The sequence below is a fragment of the Bos indicus x Bos taurus genome, chromosome 18 (assembly GCF_003369695.1).
Source record: "Bos indicus x Bos taurus breed Angus x Brahman F1 hybrid chromosome 18, Bos_hybrid_MaternalHap_v2.0, whole genome shotgun sequence".
Lineage (NCBI taxonomy): Eukaryota > Metazoa > Chordata > Mammalia > Artiodactyla > Bovidae > Bos > Bos indicus x Bos taurus.
This window is the reverse complement of record NC_040093.1, coordinates 30,984,835-31,003,588: the sequence shown is the minus strand read 5'-3', so window position 1 is coordinate 31,003,588 and position 18,754 is coordinate 30,984,835. Positions and strand designations below refer to the sequence as shown.

Sequence of the window (18,754 nt, the reverse complement as noted above, 5' to 3'; positions counted from 1 at the left end):
CGTCCCAGGTGTGACGTATTGGATCTGCACCGGAAGTGCCTGTGCTGCCGATGTGGTACCAATTGAGTGCGGTTTCGGTCGCTCTCCCTTCTTTCCTTGGTTGGGTATTTGCGTCTCACTATGGCGGTAAGGAGGGCGAGTAGGGCGTGGTCCCCGTGGCAAAACGCTCCCGGGGCCGGGAGACTGAAATCAGAGGAAGGGCTTCAAGGGAAATGGGTCAATCCAGTGGCCGCCCCCCACTGGAGTGGGGCGCCATCCAGTGGCCATCCAGGACCATACCACAGCTGGTGCCAGAGAGTGCTGGGAGTCTGTAGCAGACAGTACCAGGGCTGCAGAGATCGAGGGGCCTGAGGGCGATGGGCGTCGGTATCGAACAGTATCAGGACTAGCTAGAGATCTGAGGGGCGTGAGGCAGGATAGCGTCAGCCCAGATCGGGTTTACTCCAGCAGAGGCCGGAGAGGGACCCCAGTCAAGCCCATTCAGCTAACCGGAATGGTGGGGCGGCTAAGGAAGATCCTGACTGCTGAGGATTTTGATAGTATCTCGTTATCTCTCTGCAGCCCAAAGGAAAAGTGGGCACGAGAGGGAAGAAGCAGATATTTGAGGAGAACAAAGAGACCCTGAAGTTCTACCTGCGAATCATACTGGGGGCTAATGTAAGTGCCTCCCTCCTTGCTTCTGTGCCCACCCAAGGTTCCATAGTCCTCAGCTCTGTTTGGTGGGGTAGAGTGGTGGGGGTGTGTGACAGCCAAAGCTCCAGAAGAAAGCTCCAATTAAAAATAAGAGGGAGGGACTTCCCTGGTGGTCCAGTGGCTAAGACTCCCTAGATCCCATATGCTAAAATTAAGACCGAGTGCAGCCAAGTAAATGAGAAAGAATCCTGGTGCAGAGAAAGTGCTGAATAGTCAAAACGAAAAACAAAAGCAAAAAGAGGGTGTAAGTCTCAAATGGACTTGAGCCTTTCCCATCCTAAATGCACAGGGGCTTCCTTCCTGTGTCAGGGGTGTCTGGATATTCTGGGAGCAGATCTCTTCCCCCCAACCCTGTAAGTAACGATTTGTCTCCTTTCATCACCTGGTCTAGAGTCAGAGTCAAGGAAGGTCCATGGTTAAGTAAGCTTTTGATACTAGCCTGACCCATGTCTGCTTACAGGCCATTTACTGTCTTGTGACCTTGGTCGTCTTCTACTCATCTGCCTCATTTTGGGCCTGGGTAAGTGTCCCCCATCCTGGGAAATGGGAAGCCCATAGGGTCAGTGGCTGCCCTTTTAACACCCCCATTCTTGTTCCACAGATGGCCCTGCTCTTTAGTCTGGCAGTATACGGGGCCAGCTACCACTCTATGAGCTCGATGGCAAGGGCAGCCTTCTCTGAGGATGGGGCCCTGGTGGATGGTGGAATGGATCTCAACATGGAGCAGGGCATGGCAGAGTGAGTGTCCCCCGCTGTCAGCCCAGGTGAGCAGCGCCAGGGCTGGGGTGCTGGGGCCCAGATAGCCCAAGACCCACAGCAACTTGAAGAGGGTGGAAGGGAGTTGAACTAGGGCCCATCTCTTATTTTTATGTAAACATTTTTGGCTGTGCTGCACAGTTTGTGGGATCTTAGTTCCCCAACCAGGGATTGAACCCAGGCCTTCAGCAGTGAAAGCATGGAATCCTAACCACTGGACCAGAGGGAATTCCCCAGCTACTACTTTTGGCCCTTGCAGCTTCCCTTCTCTCCACAGGCACCTTAAAGATGTGATCCTACTGACAGCTATTGTGCAGGTGCTCAGCTGTTTCTCCCTCTACATCTGGTCCTTCTGGCTCCTGGTACGTGGGTTGCGGGGCTCCCGAGGAGGAGCTGGAGCATCTAAGCCTTCTCTTCTTTGATTTCCTGCACCTGGCTTCAAGTTACCTTTTTTTCTTCTAGGCTCCAGGCAGAGCTCTTTACCTCCTGTGGGTCAATGTCCTGGGCCCCTGGTTCACAGCGGACAGTGGCGCCCCAGCGCCAGAGCACAATGAGAAACGGCAGCGCCGACAGGAGCGGCGGCAGATGAAGCGGTTATAGCCACTGACATTATGGCCCCGGGTTTCTGAGCCCTGAGTGGCTCTATCAGGCTGTGTGGTCCCCATGCCAGGAGCAGTGAGGGCCTAGTCCAGGGGCCAAAAGCAGTCTAGGGTATAGGTTTGTTGAATAAATGGCTTATAATGTGGCTAATGGCTTTGTGGGTGATAATGAGAGAGCTAAGGCAGAAACAGCCAGTTCTTTGGAATTTTCTTTTCTGCTACGGGCCCAGCGTGGTGGGCACCCTGAAGGAAGAAAAAGACTCTTGACTGGCTAGGAAAACTTTATTGTGCTCCATGTATCCAGGGAGCTCACACATGCACACGCACATCCACACAGGCACACACAGCTAATACTGCTTACGGCACTGGCCACAGGCCCAGAGTGGCCCTAGAGTTGAGAAGAGGCCCAGAATTCTGCTTTGGTGCCTCCTCACTGTAGTCTCCTGCACTGCGGGCTGTGGCCCAGATAGGGGTCCCGGAGGCAGCACCTTCACACTTCCAGGCCAGGACCCTTGCTCAGTCCAAGTGCCTGCACCAGATCCTCTCCCAGCCCGCTCTTCAGCGTCCGTCTCACTGCAAGACAGAGCAGGGTTGGTGGGGCTTGATGGGGTTAAGGCGGGCAGTGGGCATGCAGGGAATACTCACAAGACTTGCGGTTGCCACGGGAACGCTTGCGTTCCCTAGCAGCTAAGGCACGGGGGCTGCTCTTGGTCACTGACTGCACCAGCAGGTCCATGATCTCATCTGAAGTGTCACTGGGTAAACTGGAGCCTGGAGGTTCTTCCGGGGGTACAGTGGAGGGCCCCACTGCTGTAGGCATGACTGGGGAGCTGCTCTGGACCATGCCTGTGGGAGCCAGGTAAAAAGGTCAGGCTAGAGTGGCCCCAGAGCCCACTGCCCCCAGCAGCCACTGGTCCCACCTCTGCTGCGACGGCCATGTGTGGCATCCTCAGGCTTGCTGGCCAGCAGACTCTTCATGGTGGCGTGACTATCAGCATCACCTTCTCCTGGCCCACTGCTCACAGCCACAGGGACAGATGGCTTGCTGGGGGTTTCCCCAGCCACACCTGAGAACTTCTCTGTCTAGAGAGGGGGAAAGGGGTGAATGGGGTGTAGAAGAAGAAAACCACGGGGGTGGCAGTCAAGACTGGAAGGCACACCCACCTCAGTGATCATACGTCCCCGAGTCTTGTTGCGCTCACGGTATGTGGCCCGCTTCTGTTGCTGCTGCAGCACCCGGTCCCGGCAGGTCCGATACTCCAGTGCGAACTCCCGCAGCGTGTGGCAAAACTGCATGATGCGGACCTCACGGGCTGCCTCTGCCGTGTACCCCAGGTACAGCAGGAAGGCATGGAACCTAGGTGGGTGGAATGGGAAGGAGGTCTGAGTCCTGCTTGGGGTCTGAGGGATGGTGGTGGCGGTCTTGCCTCTCTCTGCAATGCCCCCACCTGTTGCAGACACGGCGGTGTACGACCCTCAGCATGGCAACACGGCGGGTACAGTGCACCAGGAAGTGGGTGAGGCGGGCACGCAGGGCTGGAGCCAGATCATGCTTGGTCAGGCTCCGCAGGCTGTCTTCAGCTGCCCGGCTCCGGCGCTCCAGCTGCCCCAGGTTCTCAGTCAGCTGCTCAAAGTCCACCTGGAAAAGCAAGGGGTAAACATGCAATCCCCCCACAGAAAGACACTGCCTAAGGCTACCTCTGTGCTGGGATGGTCAGCCTGGGTCCTGAGCAAACAGCAGATCCGACCCCTGCCCTCCAAAAGCTCCCAGTCTCCTGCAAGAGACTAGCAAGTCCATGTGATACAGTAGGGAATAGAGGTTTCTTGGGATAGTGAAAGTGTTCGCTGCTCAGTCATGTCTAACTCTTTTTGACCCCATGGACTGTAGCCCACCAGGCTCCTCTGCCCATAGGATTCTCCAGGCAAGAATACTAGAGTGGGTTGCTATTCCCTCCTCCAGGGGATCTTCCTGACCCAGGGATCGAACCTGGGTCTCCTGCATTGCGGGCAAATTCTTTTACCATGTGAGCCACCAGGGAAGCCCCTTCCTGGGATAAGTGGCAGCTAAACAGACCCAAAACTGAGTAGGTGTAGCCAGGCTAAGAGAAGAGTGTTTCTGGCAGAGGACAGAGCCCACACACAAGCCTGGAACCTGAGCAAGCCCTGGCCCGGCAGCCCACTCGGGGGGAGGGAGGGAAGCGGTACCCCTTGCGCCATGGCCAGCCTTAGTCAGGCCCGTTGGGTGCTGACCTTGGCGCAGCGGGCCAGGACAGGGATTTCTGAGTAGAGGTCGGGTGCTGACCTTGGCGCAGCGGGCCAGGGCGGGGATCTCCGAGTACAGGTCGGAGGAGTCAGGCCGGGCCTGCAGCACCAGGGCGCACAGGTGGTGCAGCAGGGGCTGGCGGCGCACCGTGTCCTTCACTTCTGACACCTTCTCCAGGTAGCTCAGCTCAAAGCCGCTGCTCTGAAATGACCCCATCTGAGCCTGGGCCCGGGCGGCTCCAGAGTCCCGGTCCCCACCCTCACAGGCTATCAACTCACCTGGGAGCCATTGAGGAAGTTGCCCACAGCCAGCAGGGTGGCCAGGATGCAGCGGAAGGTGGCATTTTGCACCAGTTGTTCCATGCCCACTTTCAGGTCGAACAGTGGCTCTGCAATTTCCTGGTAGGGGAGATCAGGGACTCAGACTACACGGTCATCATGCTCCCATGTCCCTACTGCCTGTCCCATCCCGTGACCCAAGTACCCGCTCCATGCTGTCATAATCCAGTTTGAAGGCCCAGAGTTGTAGGCGGGCAGCCAGGCCCCCGATGGAGGCGAGAGTCATCAGGAAATTCTCGGCTGGGCCCAAGGGTACGTCGGGATTGGCCAGCTGGGCCTCCTCGATCTTCTGCCGCTCCTCCTCCGTGGGCATCATGGTCAGTAGCTTCTAAGAATGCACCCACCATCCCACAGAGGCCACTCAGTGCTGGCCTGAGGCCTTGGGTATTGACCTTGACTCCTCCCTAGGTCATCTGGGGCAGTCCCAGAGTCTGAGGACTGCTCTGCAGAAATGCCAAGCCCATGCCCACCACTGGAGGGACAGGAAGTGGCCACCAACCAAAGGAGAGGGCCCAGCTCCCCACACCCCTCACTGTGTATCCCTACCTCGATGCCATCCTTGCTTACAGCAAACTCATCAAAGTTGAGCAGGGCAGCCTTGATTACGTGCACAGGTGGCAGTGTGGTTAGGCCGATGTTGATGGCATTGCTGCGCTTGGGGTCCAGCACTGTGGTCATTGTACGGCGGCCCTCACCAGCTTTCTTTGACATTGTGGGAAGGGCAGTATAAGACTGGGAAAGGGTCTAACGGGCAACAACCTAAGAGGGCACACCAAGGCCCCACTCTCAGTAGCCCAAATGGTGCAATTACCCCACAGCCAGGGCTCTGGGATGTGCAAGGCCTTGGGATGGGCTTAGATGCTAGTTAGGGATGGGCTAAACCCTCATTGAAGGACCTCAGACAAGTCCCTCCTCCTTTCTTTGCCTCAGTTTCCCCAGCAGTTCAGACCCTTGAGCTCTGGCTCCCTCCCCTCTCCCCTGGGGTTACCCCACAGATGAGGATGTGCTTACTTTGGAAGGCAACATGTCCTTGGCTCGGGACTCAAACAGGTGTTCTAGCCGGGCTGTATCCACCGAGACAGGCTCTAGTGAGGCCCACAGGGTGGGGCTGGGCCCAAAGCGACTGCCAGAGCCTCCACGGACTCCAGCCAACTTTAGCTCCCGCCAGAAGAGTTTTACTGTCTTCCTCTTGGTGGGGAGGGCAGGGCCATCAGGTGCTGAGTGGGGAAGAGGGGCAGCAGGGGGTGGGGGTGGGGTTGGTGGGAAGGGGCTTTTGAGGGGTGGGGGAGGTGGAGGTGGAGGAGGTGGGAGGCTTCCAGAGAGCAGGGGTGGGGGGGGCGGTGGGGGTGGGATCCCTTTCTCCGCCTCCACAGACTCCATGTTCAGCATGTCCTGGTCTTCATCCTCCCCCAGATCTGAGAAGTCCAGGTCCCCAATGCAGAGCCTGGGTACACGGGCAGGGAGCTCCCACACAGGCTCAGCCTTGGGGCTTGGTGGGGCCAATGGCTCCCTGGGCTCTGGCTCAAGGCTCTGCTGGGCACACAGCAGGATTCGGGGGGCAGCACTCTGGGGTGTCCTGGGTGCAGGGGTGGGTTCCTGAGAGTACCTTGATTCTCGGGTGTCTAGACAAAGGGAAGCAGCTGTCAGTGTCATGTCTTCTCTAGAGCAACAGGGCAACGTGGGTGGATACTGCCCACCTACCCACTCACCTGGACACCCGTCCATATCATCCGGCATGGCACCGGCCAATGTTTCTGCCCGGCCCTGGGCCAGCGCAGCCTGCTTTTCTGTTTCTGCTGCTGCTACATTCTCCAGGAACCGGGCTCTGGGGGGAGGAACTTGTCAGTGAAGGTGTCTGACATACCCCAGCCCAGGGTGGTGCGCATGCCTTGCTGGGCCCCTGGGCACTGCCCCTACTTGCAGGCACACACAGACACACAGGGAACCGTCCATGCGCTGAGCAGACCAGGATCTGCCAAAGGCCAGTCCCCATTCAGTCTTCCACGTTTGGGGAGGTCGCTACCAACCCAGTACTCCTAGGTCAACAAATGGGAAAACTTTTACGTGACATCTAACTTGCAGTCTTGCTGTTGTTCATGCTCATGCTCACTGTTCTGATTCTAGACAAGGACCCTTAGAGCAGGGGAAGGGGCTAGCTGTCCCAATGGCCACACCAGGCTGTCCCTCCCTTGGCAGGTCTGGCAGCTTCCAAGAGCCATGACCGATGCCTAGAAAGGGGCCTGGTAAATGACAGGCGCTCAGTTTATGTTGACATAATGAAGGTGATCCCGTCTCTTTTGGCCCCTCCAGCCTCTGCTGGCACTCAGTCTCTGTCCTGCCCTTAGACAGAGGTTGCTCCTCCACCTCCGCACCGCGTAGCACCCTAGGTCCCTCCCAGCACTAATCCTGGGCTGAGGATCCAGAATCAGCTCCAGGTTGGGAATTCACATCCTCATCACTGGTCAAAGCTGTTAAGGTGCCACGGTTAAAGCACAGGGACCTCTATGACCCCAGTGAGCTGTTTTCCAGTGCTTAGTCCTTGGGTATCTGAGGAGGCATAAGTCTGAGAGAGCCCCCCAGCTCTGGTTGCATCAGGCACATGGAACCCCCGCTGGGGGAAGCAATGCTGAAGCCCTGAGCACATGGCAGGCCTGGCAGGCTGGCCTCTGTACTTACTCCAGCCTGGCCTCCCCAGTAGGGACCTGGGGGACAGGTGGGCTCTCAGGGGCCCTGGGTCGGGGGGGATGAGAGGAAGAAATGGTAACTGTGGTGCCTGCTCCACCCCACAGTGCCCAGTTGCTCACACCCACACAGAGCCGGGCAGTGATATCAGGGGTCCCTTCCCAGTCACAATGGGAATAGGAGGGAGTGGGGGAGGCGTGATGCGAGGAAACTGGAAATGGAGAGGAGAGACGGACATGACGCAGGACAGGGTGCAGTAAAAGACAAAGACAGCGAAATGAGAGAGTCACAGACAGTGACAGAGAAACTGAGACAGAAGGGGGTAGAGAGACAGATGACATTGACAATACAGGTGGAATGCCAGAAAGAGATGAAGAAAAGCCGCAGAAGGACGAGGTCCAGTCAGAGCCGAACCCCACCCCCCAGCAGTCACTTACCAAACAGGAGCAGTTTGGTGAAGTCTGGAAAGAAAGAGAAAGCACGCGTTTGGCAGAGAAGTTCGGGCAGAGGAGGCGGAGGGCCCGTGGAAGGGCGCAGAGAGGAGGGACAGATGGAGAGAAGTCTCCCACGACAGCCTCTATCTCCCTACTTACTTGTAGACGCTCCTTTCACAGGAGCTGTCGGATGAGGGCGCCACGGAGACGCTAGGAAAGAGTCTCAAGGTGCTATGGAGGCCAGAGGCAGGGCCCACGGGGCTGGAGGCGGGGCTTGGAGGTGAGGCGGGGCCTACGGGGCAGGAGGTGGGGCTGGTTGGCAGGACCGGGCTGGCAGCGGAGGTGGAGACGACCGGAGAGGCGGGGCCTGTGGAGCTGGAGGTGTGGCCTGTCAGGAGGCGGGGCTATTCCTGGCTGATCTACCCCTCCCCAGGCGCCGAGGTAACTTGTTCTTACCCAGGCTCTGGGGAGCGCACTTCTAGAGATCGGCGGCTCCTCTTGCCCTCCTCTGAGGAAGGTTTTCGGCGGGTGGTGCGCCGCCCACCTGTGACGGCTTCTTCGAGGTCTCCATCCTCCAACCGCAGGGCGTTCTAGCAGAGTTGGGCCCAGAAGGGAGTGGCTGAGGCCCAACTCGATGGAGTGGGGCCCTGGATAATGGCGCCCCCTCTCTTTTCTCCCCTTCAGCCCCTCCTTCCCCTCCTCTCTCCAGCCCTGATGGCCCAGCCCACCTCATAGAGTACAAGTTGGGCTCGCAGGTCGACGTCAGTGCCCGCCTTGCCCAAGTGGTGCTGGACCAGTGCTTCCATGCCCTGCTGCTCCAGTGCATCCGTCACGTCGTAGAAGGAGTCCTGGTCCGGGAGGGCTGCCAGAGTCTGGAGGGTGGGGATAGGAGGGCAAGGCTGAAGCTGATGCAGATCAGAGGACAAGAGACTGAGCGGCCTAGGATGGCCCTGGGTTCCCCCTTGGCTCCCCACATCCCACCTTGTTGATGAGGGTTACAGTGTACACCAGCAGCTCGGGGTCAGTGCCGTTCTTCTCCTCCAGGATGGACACCAAATTGGCCCACGGAGGAGCACCTGCCACCCAGAAAGGGGAGAGTTCACGTGGGAACAAGTAGGAGAGAGGGTTCCCAGCGGTGGAGGGAGGGACAGTCTCTGACCCGTGGTGCTGGCCACAGAGTTGACTGCACGGATGAACAGCGGTGCGTTGCTCTCAGAGTATTCCACGAACACCAGTAGCAGTTTCAGGGCTGTCTTCACCACCAAGCGGGACTGGGGGGAGGGGTCACCACGTGTGAGTGGGGCTGGGGCCAGACCTGTGCTGGCTCCTGGTGGGGAGGAGAAAGGGCTCGGGGGGGCTGGACCCAGAGAGGACAGTCTAAGCAGAAAGAGCCATCTGTAGGACCAGGTGTTGAACTGCCTTTGAGGCTTAGAGGGGCCACAGACCCACTCCATTCCAGCCCACTTTGCTGAGGAAACTAAGGGCCAGAGAGAGGCAGTGGGAAAAGGGTGTGTGGCTGGGTGGAAGGCCACTTACCAGGCTGGCACACAGCGTGTACAGCCACTGCACAGTCTCAGTGTGGGCCACCACCCCCAGCATCCCATCCACAAACAGCATCAGCTGGCCTAGGGCTGGGGACACAGGGACAAGAAGAGGTCAGGAAGGGGTCACTGAAGGCAGGGATCATGGGAGAGGGGTGGGGCTGACCTCGGAGGATGTAGCTCTGGTAGTTGTGGTCAGCAGCGGCGCCCACGCGGGTCAGGCAACTCAGCCCCTCAGAGTGCACGAATTCAGGCACCAGGTCCTTGTCCTCCTGGGGGCACAAAGGGGGGTTTAGTGGGGTGGGGCTCAGCCTGGATGCCCACCCCCGGCCCACCTCTGAGCCTCACCTGGAAGATCTGCTTTAGTGAGAAGAGGGAGCGGCGGAGCTCAGGGCCACTGGAGCCATACAACTTTTCTGCAAGGGGTAGGTGGGCATGGAAATCTCAAGGGGACACAATCACAACTCCCTGACTCTGGGCAACACTTATCACAGTCCAGCAGCTGCCCTGGCCCTGGGAGAAGGGGTCAGGACAGGAATAGGAGGGGAAACACATCCTGCCTCTCATCTGTCCTGTCCACTGTCCAGCACAGGCCTGAAAGAAACTGAGCCAACTGGGAAGCGCGGTGTATGAAGAGGGTATAATTGCTGGATATGCTGATATCCTCACACACTCACCTAAGATGGCATTGACCCTCACGGAGAGCTGGGTTCGCAGGATCAGAGTAGGCTTCCGCCCTTTGCTGGAATCAAGTAGCCCAGTCAGCAGTTCCCAGCCCTTTCCTTGGGGTCCCTCCATCCATGCCAAGGCAGCCAAAGACCTCCCCGCATGCCAACCCTCCCTGGCCCAGCTCCTTCATCACCAGCTGCTTCTCTGAGCCCAGGGGTTGTTCAGATAGGAGGGTTTGCGCAAACACAGGCATCTCAGTTATGTGGGTGAGCCCCCACTCCCATCCCAGGCAGCAGGTAACACTGGCCAGGCCTTGGGATTCCCCTGGCACAGTTCCCCTGGGCAGCAGGAGGTGACCCACAGCCCTGGCTAGAGATCAGGTATCTTGGCCGCTGACCCCTGAGCCAGCCCCTCCAGCATGGCGGCAAGGGTGGGAGCCAGCCTCGCCTTCCTGACCCCATCCGCTCTGACCTGATCTCTTCAAAGAAGCCCTCCAACATCTCCCGCTGCTCTTCCAGGGACAGCTCAGGGTCCAGGTAATATCCAGATGGAGACACTTGCAGAGCACAGTCCTCGAGCTGGGGGCAAAGGGACCAGCTGTCAGGGCTGGGGAAGAGGTGGCAGGATTATGCATGGAGAGCCCATGACCTCCTACCTCCCCACCCAGGGTACTGGCAGAGGCCTGCACTGCAGCCATGCATTCCCTGAGCAGTCAGTTCTCTTGGGCCTACTCTGTGCAAAACCCAGGCAAAGAGCTTTCTCGTGGCTCACACCTACCCAATTTTTTAGGTTTCTGATTAGATAATGCTTTTGGGGGGCTGTGCCCATGCAGCTTGCAGAATCTTAGTTCCCTGATCAGAGTTTGAACTTGCACTCTCGGCAGTGAAAACCCAGAGTCCTAACCACTGAACCACCAGGGAATTATCAGATAATGCCTTTTTGCAAAGCCTTCTTGGACTCCTCTAGCCATTGCTATGCAAATCCCTCCAGCCCTCATGTGAACCCTCCTCTGAGGCCTTCCACATGGCATCAGCACATCCTAGGCACTAGGATCCCTCCCCACTGTGATTACTCTGAGTCCAGGCACCATGTCTGTCTTGTCCATACGACATCTGCAGAGCCTAGCACACACTTGGGGCACAGCAAATGCTCCCTAAATGGTTGTTGAGCCAATGCACATGAATGAGGAAGGGGGATGGAGACAAGATAGGAGGAAGTTCCTGCCTTCAAGGAAGTTCACAGCTCTGTGGGGTGATAAGTTGCAGCCACAAGCATTCAAGTCCAAGGACAAAGTGTTAAGAATGTTGGGAGAAAAAAACAAAAAGAATGCTGGGAGGTGCAAACCCAGCTCGGGGAGGATGAGTGTCACCCCAAGTCAAGATAGTGAGAAGGGCTCCCAGTCCCTCCAGGCCTGAGAGTCTTTGCTCTGTCCCCAAATGGCTACAGTCCCCACAGTTCAATTTAGTTGCTCAGTTGATGCAAAGACTCAGACAGTCCCCACGGTCCTAGCTAAACCTCAGAGGCCTCCAAGAGGCCTATTGAGCACCAGATTTTAGAGTGTAACTCAGTCAGCCTACTGAGGGCTGCCCTGGTGGCTCAGATGATAAAGAATCCACCTACTATACAGGAGACCCGGGTTCAATTCCTGGGTCGGGACGATTCCCTAGAGAAGGAGATGGCAACCCACTACAGTATTCTTGCCTGGAGGATTCCATGGACAGAGGAGCCTGGCAGGCTACAGTCTATGGGGTGGCGAAGAGTTGGACGTGACTGAGCGACTAACACTTTCACTTTCATAGTCAGCCTATAGTGGGTCCCTGGAACCTGAAGTGTAACAAGTAAGTACATGCTCCATCCATGAGTTCACTGCCCATGCCTTCCACCCACCCAAGCCTGGCTCCACACAGTTACCACTGGGACCACCACCACCACCACCAGGCAGGATGCTTGGCCCCTTGAGAAATGCCGGTAGAGAAGCCTATTGAGGTGACTCCGGAGAGTCTGAGGGCAGCACTGTGCCTCTCCTCGCCACCTCCTCCACAGCACCATGCCAGTGTGCAGGGCTCAGCTAAGTTCTCTTGACTTGAGAGGCCCAGGGAAAGCCCACCTCTGAAGAGGCAGGGCGTCTTCTGGTCTCCATCTTACTGGGCAAGTCAACCTCAACATGTGCCTTGTTGTTCTGTCAGCCCTGCCCTTCTCTGGACCCAGCCCAAGGTTTCCAGCTGCCCTCGGTCCCATGGGGTTAAGGGAGTCCGGCTCCTGCCCCTGTCCTGCCTCCGCTTAGTATTCTTGCTCATGCCTGAGAGCCTGACCCGGCTCCTTCCTGGCAGTTCAGCCTGTAAGGCCCTTGGGTGACACCCCCCCTCCCTGGGTTCCTGCGTGGGACATAGGACATAGGACAAACACTCCAGCCTGTTCTGTCCCACTTCCTGCTTGGCTGCCTGCCCTCCCCTGGGCGCCTTGGGCGGGCCTGGCCTCTCTCCCCTCCCTGGGAGCAGAGTCATCCTCTCCAGGGCCTACTGGGAATGGGCCCTGCGATAGAGAGGCAAGGCCCCAGGGCTGAGGAACTTTGTCTGGGGCCAGCTCAGCTAAGGGCAGTCCCGCGTTTCTCTTGATCCCTCTTCCCACACAGTGACTCAGCAGCCACCTTACTCCACCCCCAGCCAGGCACAGCCACATCTCCTTCCACTTTGGACTGGAAGACTCTGGGACCCCAAAGCCACAACCCTCGCTCAGAGATCCCTCAAGTCACACACATGTAGAAGAGCTCATTCATTCAAATATTCACGAACCTGGCTAGTTTTAGGTGCTCAGGACACAACAGGGAACAAGCTACTGCCTTTGCCTTCCCTGTCTTCCAACTCTGTTGGGGAGGTAGGCAGGTTTGACTCAGAAAAAGGTCACGAATAAATGTAGAAGCACAGCCTCGGGTGCTGAGAGGAGACTATGAAGGTAAACACTGGAGGGGTGAGCAGAGTATGCCTGGTAGCAGCTCACACACCCAAGTATATGGTCAGGCAGGGTCCACACACACACACACATACACATGCTACTGGCTGTGCACAGGTGAGCACATCCACAGAACATTCTCTTCCCCTCCTGCAGGCCCACATCCAGGCTCTAATTCTGTGAGCTGAGAATGGCCCTTTCCTTTCAGAACCCCTGGGATGCCCACGTCCCTTTGGGGCAGGGTCCTGAAGACTGAATGCTCCAGCACCCCCCGCCTCCTCAGATGAGCCCCTTTCTCTCTGTGATGGTAGCCATGGCTTTTCCAGCCACTTTGCCTATCTTATTCTGCCTAGGCCCCAGTTCTTGGGGGGAGGTCCAGAGCCTCTAGGATGATTCCCCTCCCCTCACTTCTAGCTGTCTGTTCTGGGGAGATGGAGTGGGGGCCGGGGTCAGGCAAGCTGCAAAGAGTGGAGACTTCCTGCCAGCTGGGTGCTGCTTGTCCCTCACAGCCCTGGCCCCTTCCTGGGGTCACCCTTCTGAGCGCCAACCCTCTGGGCCTTGTTTCTCGCACCCTGGGGCTGGGCCAGCCTGGAGGCAGCCCAAACTCTGGTCCCTGCTGACAGTGCCTGGGGTCAGCACAGGGTAAGCATAGGCCCATATCTCGGATTGCCTCCAGGCTCTTGTCTTCCTCACTTCTCTGATGTTTGCCTTGGGGTGGAGGCTCCCAGCTCTAGCTCATTTTTCTCTATTTATCTGCTTATTCTTATTGAGGTATTGATTTTACAATATTGTATAAGTTTCAGGTGTACAACGTAGTAGTCCACAATTTGTAAAGATTATGCTTGGGAATTCCTTGGTGGTCCAGTGGTTAGGACTCCAAGCTTTCACTACCAAGGGCCCCAGTTCAGCCACTGGTCATCCCATAAGCCGTGTGGTGCAGCCAAAATAAAAAAAAATAAAGATATTTTATTTAAAGTTATTATAAAATACTAGCTATATTCCCTATGCTGTACTATATATTCTTGTGCATGCAAGCATGCATGCTCACTCAGTTATGTCTGACACTTTGCAACCCTATGGACTATAGCCCGCTAAGCTCCTCAGTCCATGGGATTCTCCAGGCAAGAATACTAGAGTGGGTTGCCATGCCCTCCTCCAGGGGATCTTCCTGCCTCAGGGATCGAACCCAGGATCGATCCCCCAGGTAAAGAGGATTCTTTACCATCTGAGCCATTGAGGAAGCCTTTGTAACTTATTTTATATATAGCAGCTTGTACCTCTTAATTTCCTACCTCTGTCTTGCCCATTTTTCTCTTCATTCCTTGGACTCAGGCTTTTCTGGCAGCTCAAACCAACTTGTCACATGTGGTTTTACATTCAGGGCAAGCTTAGGGGACCATGGTGTCTACTCCCCAATATTTTTCATAACAGTATAATTGGGTGAGAATGCCAGGGGCAAGGAAGATGGAGAAAAGTGAAGAATTACATGCTGAAGGATTCTTGTTTTAGGAAATAATTTAACTGTTTCTTCTCCTTTCCTAAGACCTTGTGTTCTCATGTTTTCTATTTTAATTTGTTAATATGGTGTATCACATGATTGATTTGTGAAGAATCCTTGCATCCCTGGGGAAAACCCCACTTGATTGTGGTGCATGATCCTTTAATGTGTTGTTGGATTCTATTTGATAGCATTTTGTTGAGGATTTTAGCATCTATGTTTATCAGCAATACTGACCTGTCATTTTCTTTCCTCCCTTTTATCTTGGGTCTCCAATTGGACTTTGGCTTCCTGAATGAGATGACATGAATGGGCCTTGAGGGTGGAAGCCCGCATTTGTTATGCCTTCTCTGTGCCACATACTGGGCTGCCTGGTGCCTTGATTCTCCTGATAATCCTTCTATAGGTGAGGAAACCAAGGCTCAGAAATTCTGTGAATTTGCTCCAGGTTGCACAATCAGGAATGGGACCAGGGCTCCCTGAATTGATCTTGGGTTCATGGACTTTGGAAATGCTCCAGGGAATCCTGGGCGGGAGGTGGAGTGAGGGCTGGGGCCTGTGGGGTTGCCAAGGGCTAGAGAATGCCCCTCAGCTTTCTGAACTGTGCAAATACCCCAAACTGGTCCTCCCAGTTCCAGCTAGGGAACACAAATGAACACTCGCACATCGTACCTGCTGGGGTAACAGGGCCAACTTCTGCCAGGACCAAGATCATGGGGTCCCTTACCAGGCTGCAGCCCAGAATGAACAGCAAATTGGACATGCTGGCCCCAGGGAAAGCTGGGGGGAGAACATGACTCATGCTCACATCAAAATCTTTTACAGTCTCCCAGAGATCTCCAAAGGGCTCAGTTGATCACCAGAGCACCCCATCTTATTAAGAATCCTCTGGGACCCTGCCACATGGTCCCTGTCCCAGAAGGTCAGGTTCACACTTTAGCCCCTTTGCCACAGCTGCTCCTAAGGGGTAAACTGAGGCTGGAGTAGGGAGGGGCAAGGACAGGAAACAAGTACCACAATTGTTCCCCTGCAATGTTTAGCCACAGCTGGGGAAACAAAGTTGCTGGGAATGAACAGATTTCTAGGGCCATCTCTGCTGCTTGGAATGGGGGCCCCTTTGGCCTTCGCATCAGGGTCAGAGCAGTACCCAGGTCCCTCTGCCTGGAGCCCAGGGAGAAGGAAGTCTGTGCCATCCCAGATGTGGCAGGGCCTTGGGATATCAGGGAGGGGCTCCAGAGGCAGGCCCAGAAGGGCAAAGGGTAGCAAAGAGGGTGGGACTGGGCAGCTTTGGGTAAAGAAGACGGGGCAGGGCCAGAGGTTCTCCCTTGGGGCAGGGGCCCCTGTCTCCAGACAGATCCCCTGGGGACACTACACATGACCCAAGGCACTGCCCGGACACACCCCCACCTTCCACCTCCCCAGGGCCAGGAGATGAGTCAGAGGCTGTGGCCAGGAGCTTCCTCCTAGACTGGGAGGAAATGAGCAAGGCCTTCTCAGATCTGAAAACTCTGAACATTTAAAAAGGAAGCCCTCAGCGGGGAACTCTATAGGCTAGCCACAGCCCAATGGGGTGTGTGGGGTGGAGCCCCAGAGAGAAAGCGGGTTGGGCCTCTGTCCTTTCCCAGGGATCTGGCAGGGTCTGCAGGGTTGAAGGGGGTCAGTGCCCAGAGTTGGGGGGATGGGAGCAGAGGTCACTTGGCTGTGAACTGTTCTCCTGCTGGACAACTGTGCAGAGGATGAAGCAGTGAGCCTATTTTTACTCTACAGCCTGGGATGGGGAGGCCTGGGTTTTGGGGCCACCTCTCCCCTCTAGAGAGCTGTGGAAGCTTGCCTGAGTCATGTCTGTGCCCCTGGGGCACCACTTCCAGGACTAGGGGAGGGACCAGTCATTGACAGTTCCTACAAGGAGGAGCCCTGCTCTCTGACGTCCCTGCCCCTACCCTATTCTCAGCCCTTCTTCCTCTGGCCTTCTATTCTGGGGCTGTGGTCACAGTTTATATTTGGGATATGCACATCACAGTGCATCTGACCATTCCTGGCAGAGATGCCAGCCCCAGGGAGTCCTGGCTCCAGGCACAGTGGTAACCCAGTGTCCGGGCCCCTCTATCCTGCCTGTAGGGGATATGGCAGTCCTCAGGTAGACCAGGTGGGAAATCATGAAAGTGGGGAGATCAGAAAGGACTGAGGTGGGGGTTACTTAACATATTATCCTGGTGCTTCCTTCCCGGGTGGAGCAGTGGTAAAAGAATCCACCTGCCAATGCAGGATACACAAGAGATGAGGGTTGGATCCCTGGGTCAGGAAGATCCCCTAGAGCAGGAAAATGGCAACCTGCTTTAGTATTCCTGCCTAGAAAATGCCATGGACAGAGGAGCCTGGCAAGCTACAATCCAAGAGGTCGCAAAGAGCTGGACACAACTGAGCACACACACATATATCAATCCCAGTTCTCAGCTAGGGAGCAGAGAACAGAGGGCAGAGCACCTGGTGAGGCGGTGGTGGTGATGAGTCCCTAAATGAGAGGGAGAGGTAAGGGGTAATGATGATCCTCCCAAACTCGCCCCTGATTTGAGAAGGAGTGTTAGGGCTAAGCTGTGTCCTCCAGAGGCGGGGGGTGGGAGGAATACTATGTTCCCTGTCGTGCTCCAGGCTTATTTCAGTACTGGGTGTTCCAGGAGTCTGGAGGCAGGAACCTGGCCTCAGTTCAGCACCCCTTTCTCCCCAGCGCCCATTCTGAATGGGAGGTGGCTTCTGGCTGGATGTGCTTCTTTTGGGTCCACTTCGGTATGCTCCTTTGAACAGGGCAGAACAAGGAGGGGTAACATCAAAAGTCTGGAGAGGGCAATGCGCTGCTATGTTCAATCCTTGTCCTTGAAGCCTGAGCTCCGCTCAGACACGCGCCACTCCCCAGGCCGAGTCTCAGCGCTTCTCCCGCCCGCGCTCAGAGGCGGGGCAGGCCCGCAGCGCTAGGAATGCAGGCTGGGGGCCTGGCGCCTGGGGCACATTCCAGGGGAGACCCCAGGCCCGGGGGGCAAGTTTGCGCAACTCGGCGCCCAGCTAAGCCTGGGAGCAAGGGAGGACACTTCCACCAACTCTCGCTTCACCATTTGGTGCCGACGGGCTGGCGAGGCACCCCGGGAGGTGGTGGTGTGCCTCGCAGAGTCCTGGCCCGGAAACCGAATGCGCCGGAAAGGGCTGCCTGCGGGGGGCTGAGCGCGGCGAGCAGGAGGGGAGGTAGGGCGGGCCATCTGCAAAAGGGCCTCTCCCGGCACCGTGCACGAGTAGGCTCTGGGGTGCAGGCAAACTAGGGCAGGCCGACGGTTTAAAATTAGCCCGGCTCGCTACTTCCCTTCCAGCCCCCGGCCGGCGGCTGCTGCGGAGATGGTGGGGGCGGTGACTTAAAGGGCTTTTCCACCAGTGCAGCCTCCCGCGCTCAGGATGTCCCGGGCCAGGCCGCTTCCAGGGAACTCCCCTCACCCTGTGGTCTCACCTCCGCCGGCACTCCCTAGCGGGGCCTCACCCAGCACTGACAATACTCTATCCGGCAGGACCCAATCCTGCCTCAAGACACCTCTGGTGGCCCGCCCCAGGCCCGCCCCTCCTCATGGTCCCGCCCCCACCTCACCTAAAGCAGGTGAAAGCTGGTCCATCCTCAGTTGCGTCTTCTAGGACCGCTACCACCCAAACGCCCACGCTACCCCCATGCAGAGCAGACAGGCAGGGAACGGACCCCGAGCGCCTCCCCAGGTGGGCCTCATTTCGAAGGGCAGTCTGGGTGCCGCAGAGTACAAGCTTTCATCTCCCTTCTTCAGTTTCCCTCAACTCGAAAGGCGTTTCCCACCGGCCAGGCAACGTGTACCTTGGGTGCCCAGCCCAAAACTTTCCCGGAGGAGCGCACCCGCTTGCTTCAGCCTCTCCTCGAGAGGCTCCCAAAAGCTTTCATAGAGCCGACCCTGAACCATCAGTCGCCCCCAATCTTTCTCCGGCTCCCCTCACCTTGAGCGGCGCCCCCAGCAGGCGGTGCAGGGCGGGTATCTGCGCGCCCAGGGGCAGCGCCCCGTCCAGGCTGCAGGTGGGGGCCCGGCGCGGCTCCGGGAAGTTGGCACATGCGAAAGGGTCGGTGTCCTCTAGGTACTGCACCCGCACGGTCACCAGTGATACAGGCTCCCCGTCCCCGCGGTCTTCCTCGCCCGCCATGGCTCCGCCACTGCCTGCCTCCGGGCGGGTCCGGGCCGCGCCGCGGCTTCTACTCAACTAGTTCGCTGTCTAGGCGGGGCCGGGCAGGACGCCGAGGGAGAGGGGCGGGGCCAGACGGAGGCGGGGCCGAGAAAG

The 18,754-nt window shown here is 57.1% G+C and overlaps 2 protein-coding genes across 3 annotated transcripts; one reads left to right on the top strand and one right to left on the bottom strand.

The window, feature by feature from the left end:
- Nucleotides 1-10: 10 nt before the first annotated feature.
- Nucleotides 11-2,199, top strand: TMEM208 (transmembrane protein 208). The gene is made up of 6 exons (XM_027516302.1): nucleotides 11-126; nucleotides 562-657; nucleotides 1,154-1,213; nucleotides 1,295-1,431; nucleotides 1,727-1,811; nucleotides 1,912-2,199. The coding sequence occupies exons 1-6, from the start codon at nucleotides 121-123 to the stop codon at nucleotides 2,047-2,049; spliced, it is 522 nt and encodes a 173-aa protein (XP_027372103.1). The 5' UTR covers nucleotides 11-120; the 3' UTR covers nucleotides 2,050-2,199.
- Nucleotides 2,200-2,311: 112 nt separating this feature from the next.
- Nucleotides 2,312-18,691, bottom strand: FHOD1 (formin homology 2 domain containing 1). Of its 2 annotated transcripts, XM_027516287.1 has the most exons (24): nucleotides 18,419-18,691; nucleotides 10,447-10,553; nucleotides 9,984-10,048; nucleotides 9,655-9,722; nucleotides 9,473-9,578; nucleotides 9,302-9,396; nucleotides 8,925-9,036; nucleotides 8,747-8,841; nucleotides 8,494-8,637; nucleotides 8,222-8,355; nucleotides 7,925-8,140; nucleotides 7,769-7,792; nucleotides 7,326-7,379; nucleotides 6,359-6,474; nucleotides 5,661-6,271; nucleotides 5,196-5,351; nucleotides 4,795-4,977; nucleotides 4,590-4,709; nucleotides 4,351-4,512; nucleotides 3,497-3,687; nucleotides 3,213-3,405; nucleotides 2,969-3,131; nucleotides 2,694-2,894; nucleotides 2,312-2,621 (listed from the first exon to the last, which is right to left on the bottom strand). In XM_027516287.1, exons 1-24 carry the CDS (start codon nucleotides 18,617-18,619, stop codon nucleotides 2,539-2,541), a joined length of 3,600 nt encoding a protein of 1,199 aa, XP_027372088.1. In that variant the 5' UTR covers nucleotides 18,620-18,691; the 3' UTR covers nucleotides 2,312-2,538. The 2 variants fall into 2 exon arrangements, with proteins under 2 accessions (XP_027372088.1, XP_027372089.1); XM_027516288.1 differs by lacking the exons at nucleotides 7,326-7,379; nucleotides 7,769-7,792.
- Between the last annotated feature and the right edge of the window lie 63 nt (nucleotides 18,692-18,754).

Bases quoted from the DNA above. Each gene is read 5' to 3' on its own strand.
- TMEM208 (XM_027516302.1), top strand. The intron at 1,214-1,294 runs GTAAGTGTCCCC...CTTGTTCCACAG, and splicing joins CTGCCTCATTTTGGGCCTGG to ATGGCCCTGCTCTTTAGTCT. The intron at 1,812-1,911 runs GTACGTGGGTTG...TTTTTCTTCTAG, and splicing joins TCTGGTCCTTCTGGCTCCTG to GCTCCAGGCAGAGCTCTTTA.
- FHOD1 (XM_027516287.1), bottom strand. From the start codon at position 18,619: ATGGCGGGCGAGGAAGACCGCGGGGACGGGGAGCCTGTATCACTGGTG. The intron at 9,579-9,654 runs GTGAGGCTCAGA...TTGTGCCCCCAG, and splicing joins CACTAAAGCAGATCTTCCAG to GAGGACAAGGACCTGGTGCC. The intron at 2,895-2,968 runs GTGGGACCAGTG...TGGCTCCCACAG, and splicing joins ACATGGCCGTCGCAGCAGAG to GCATGGTCCAGAGCAGCTCC.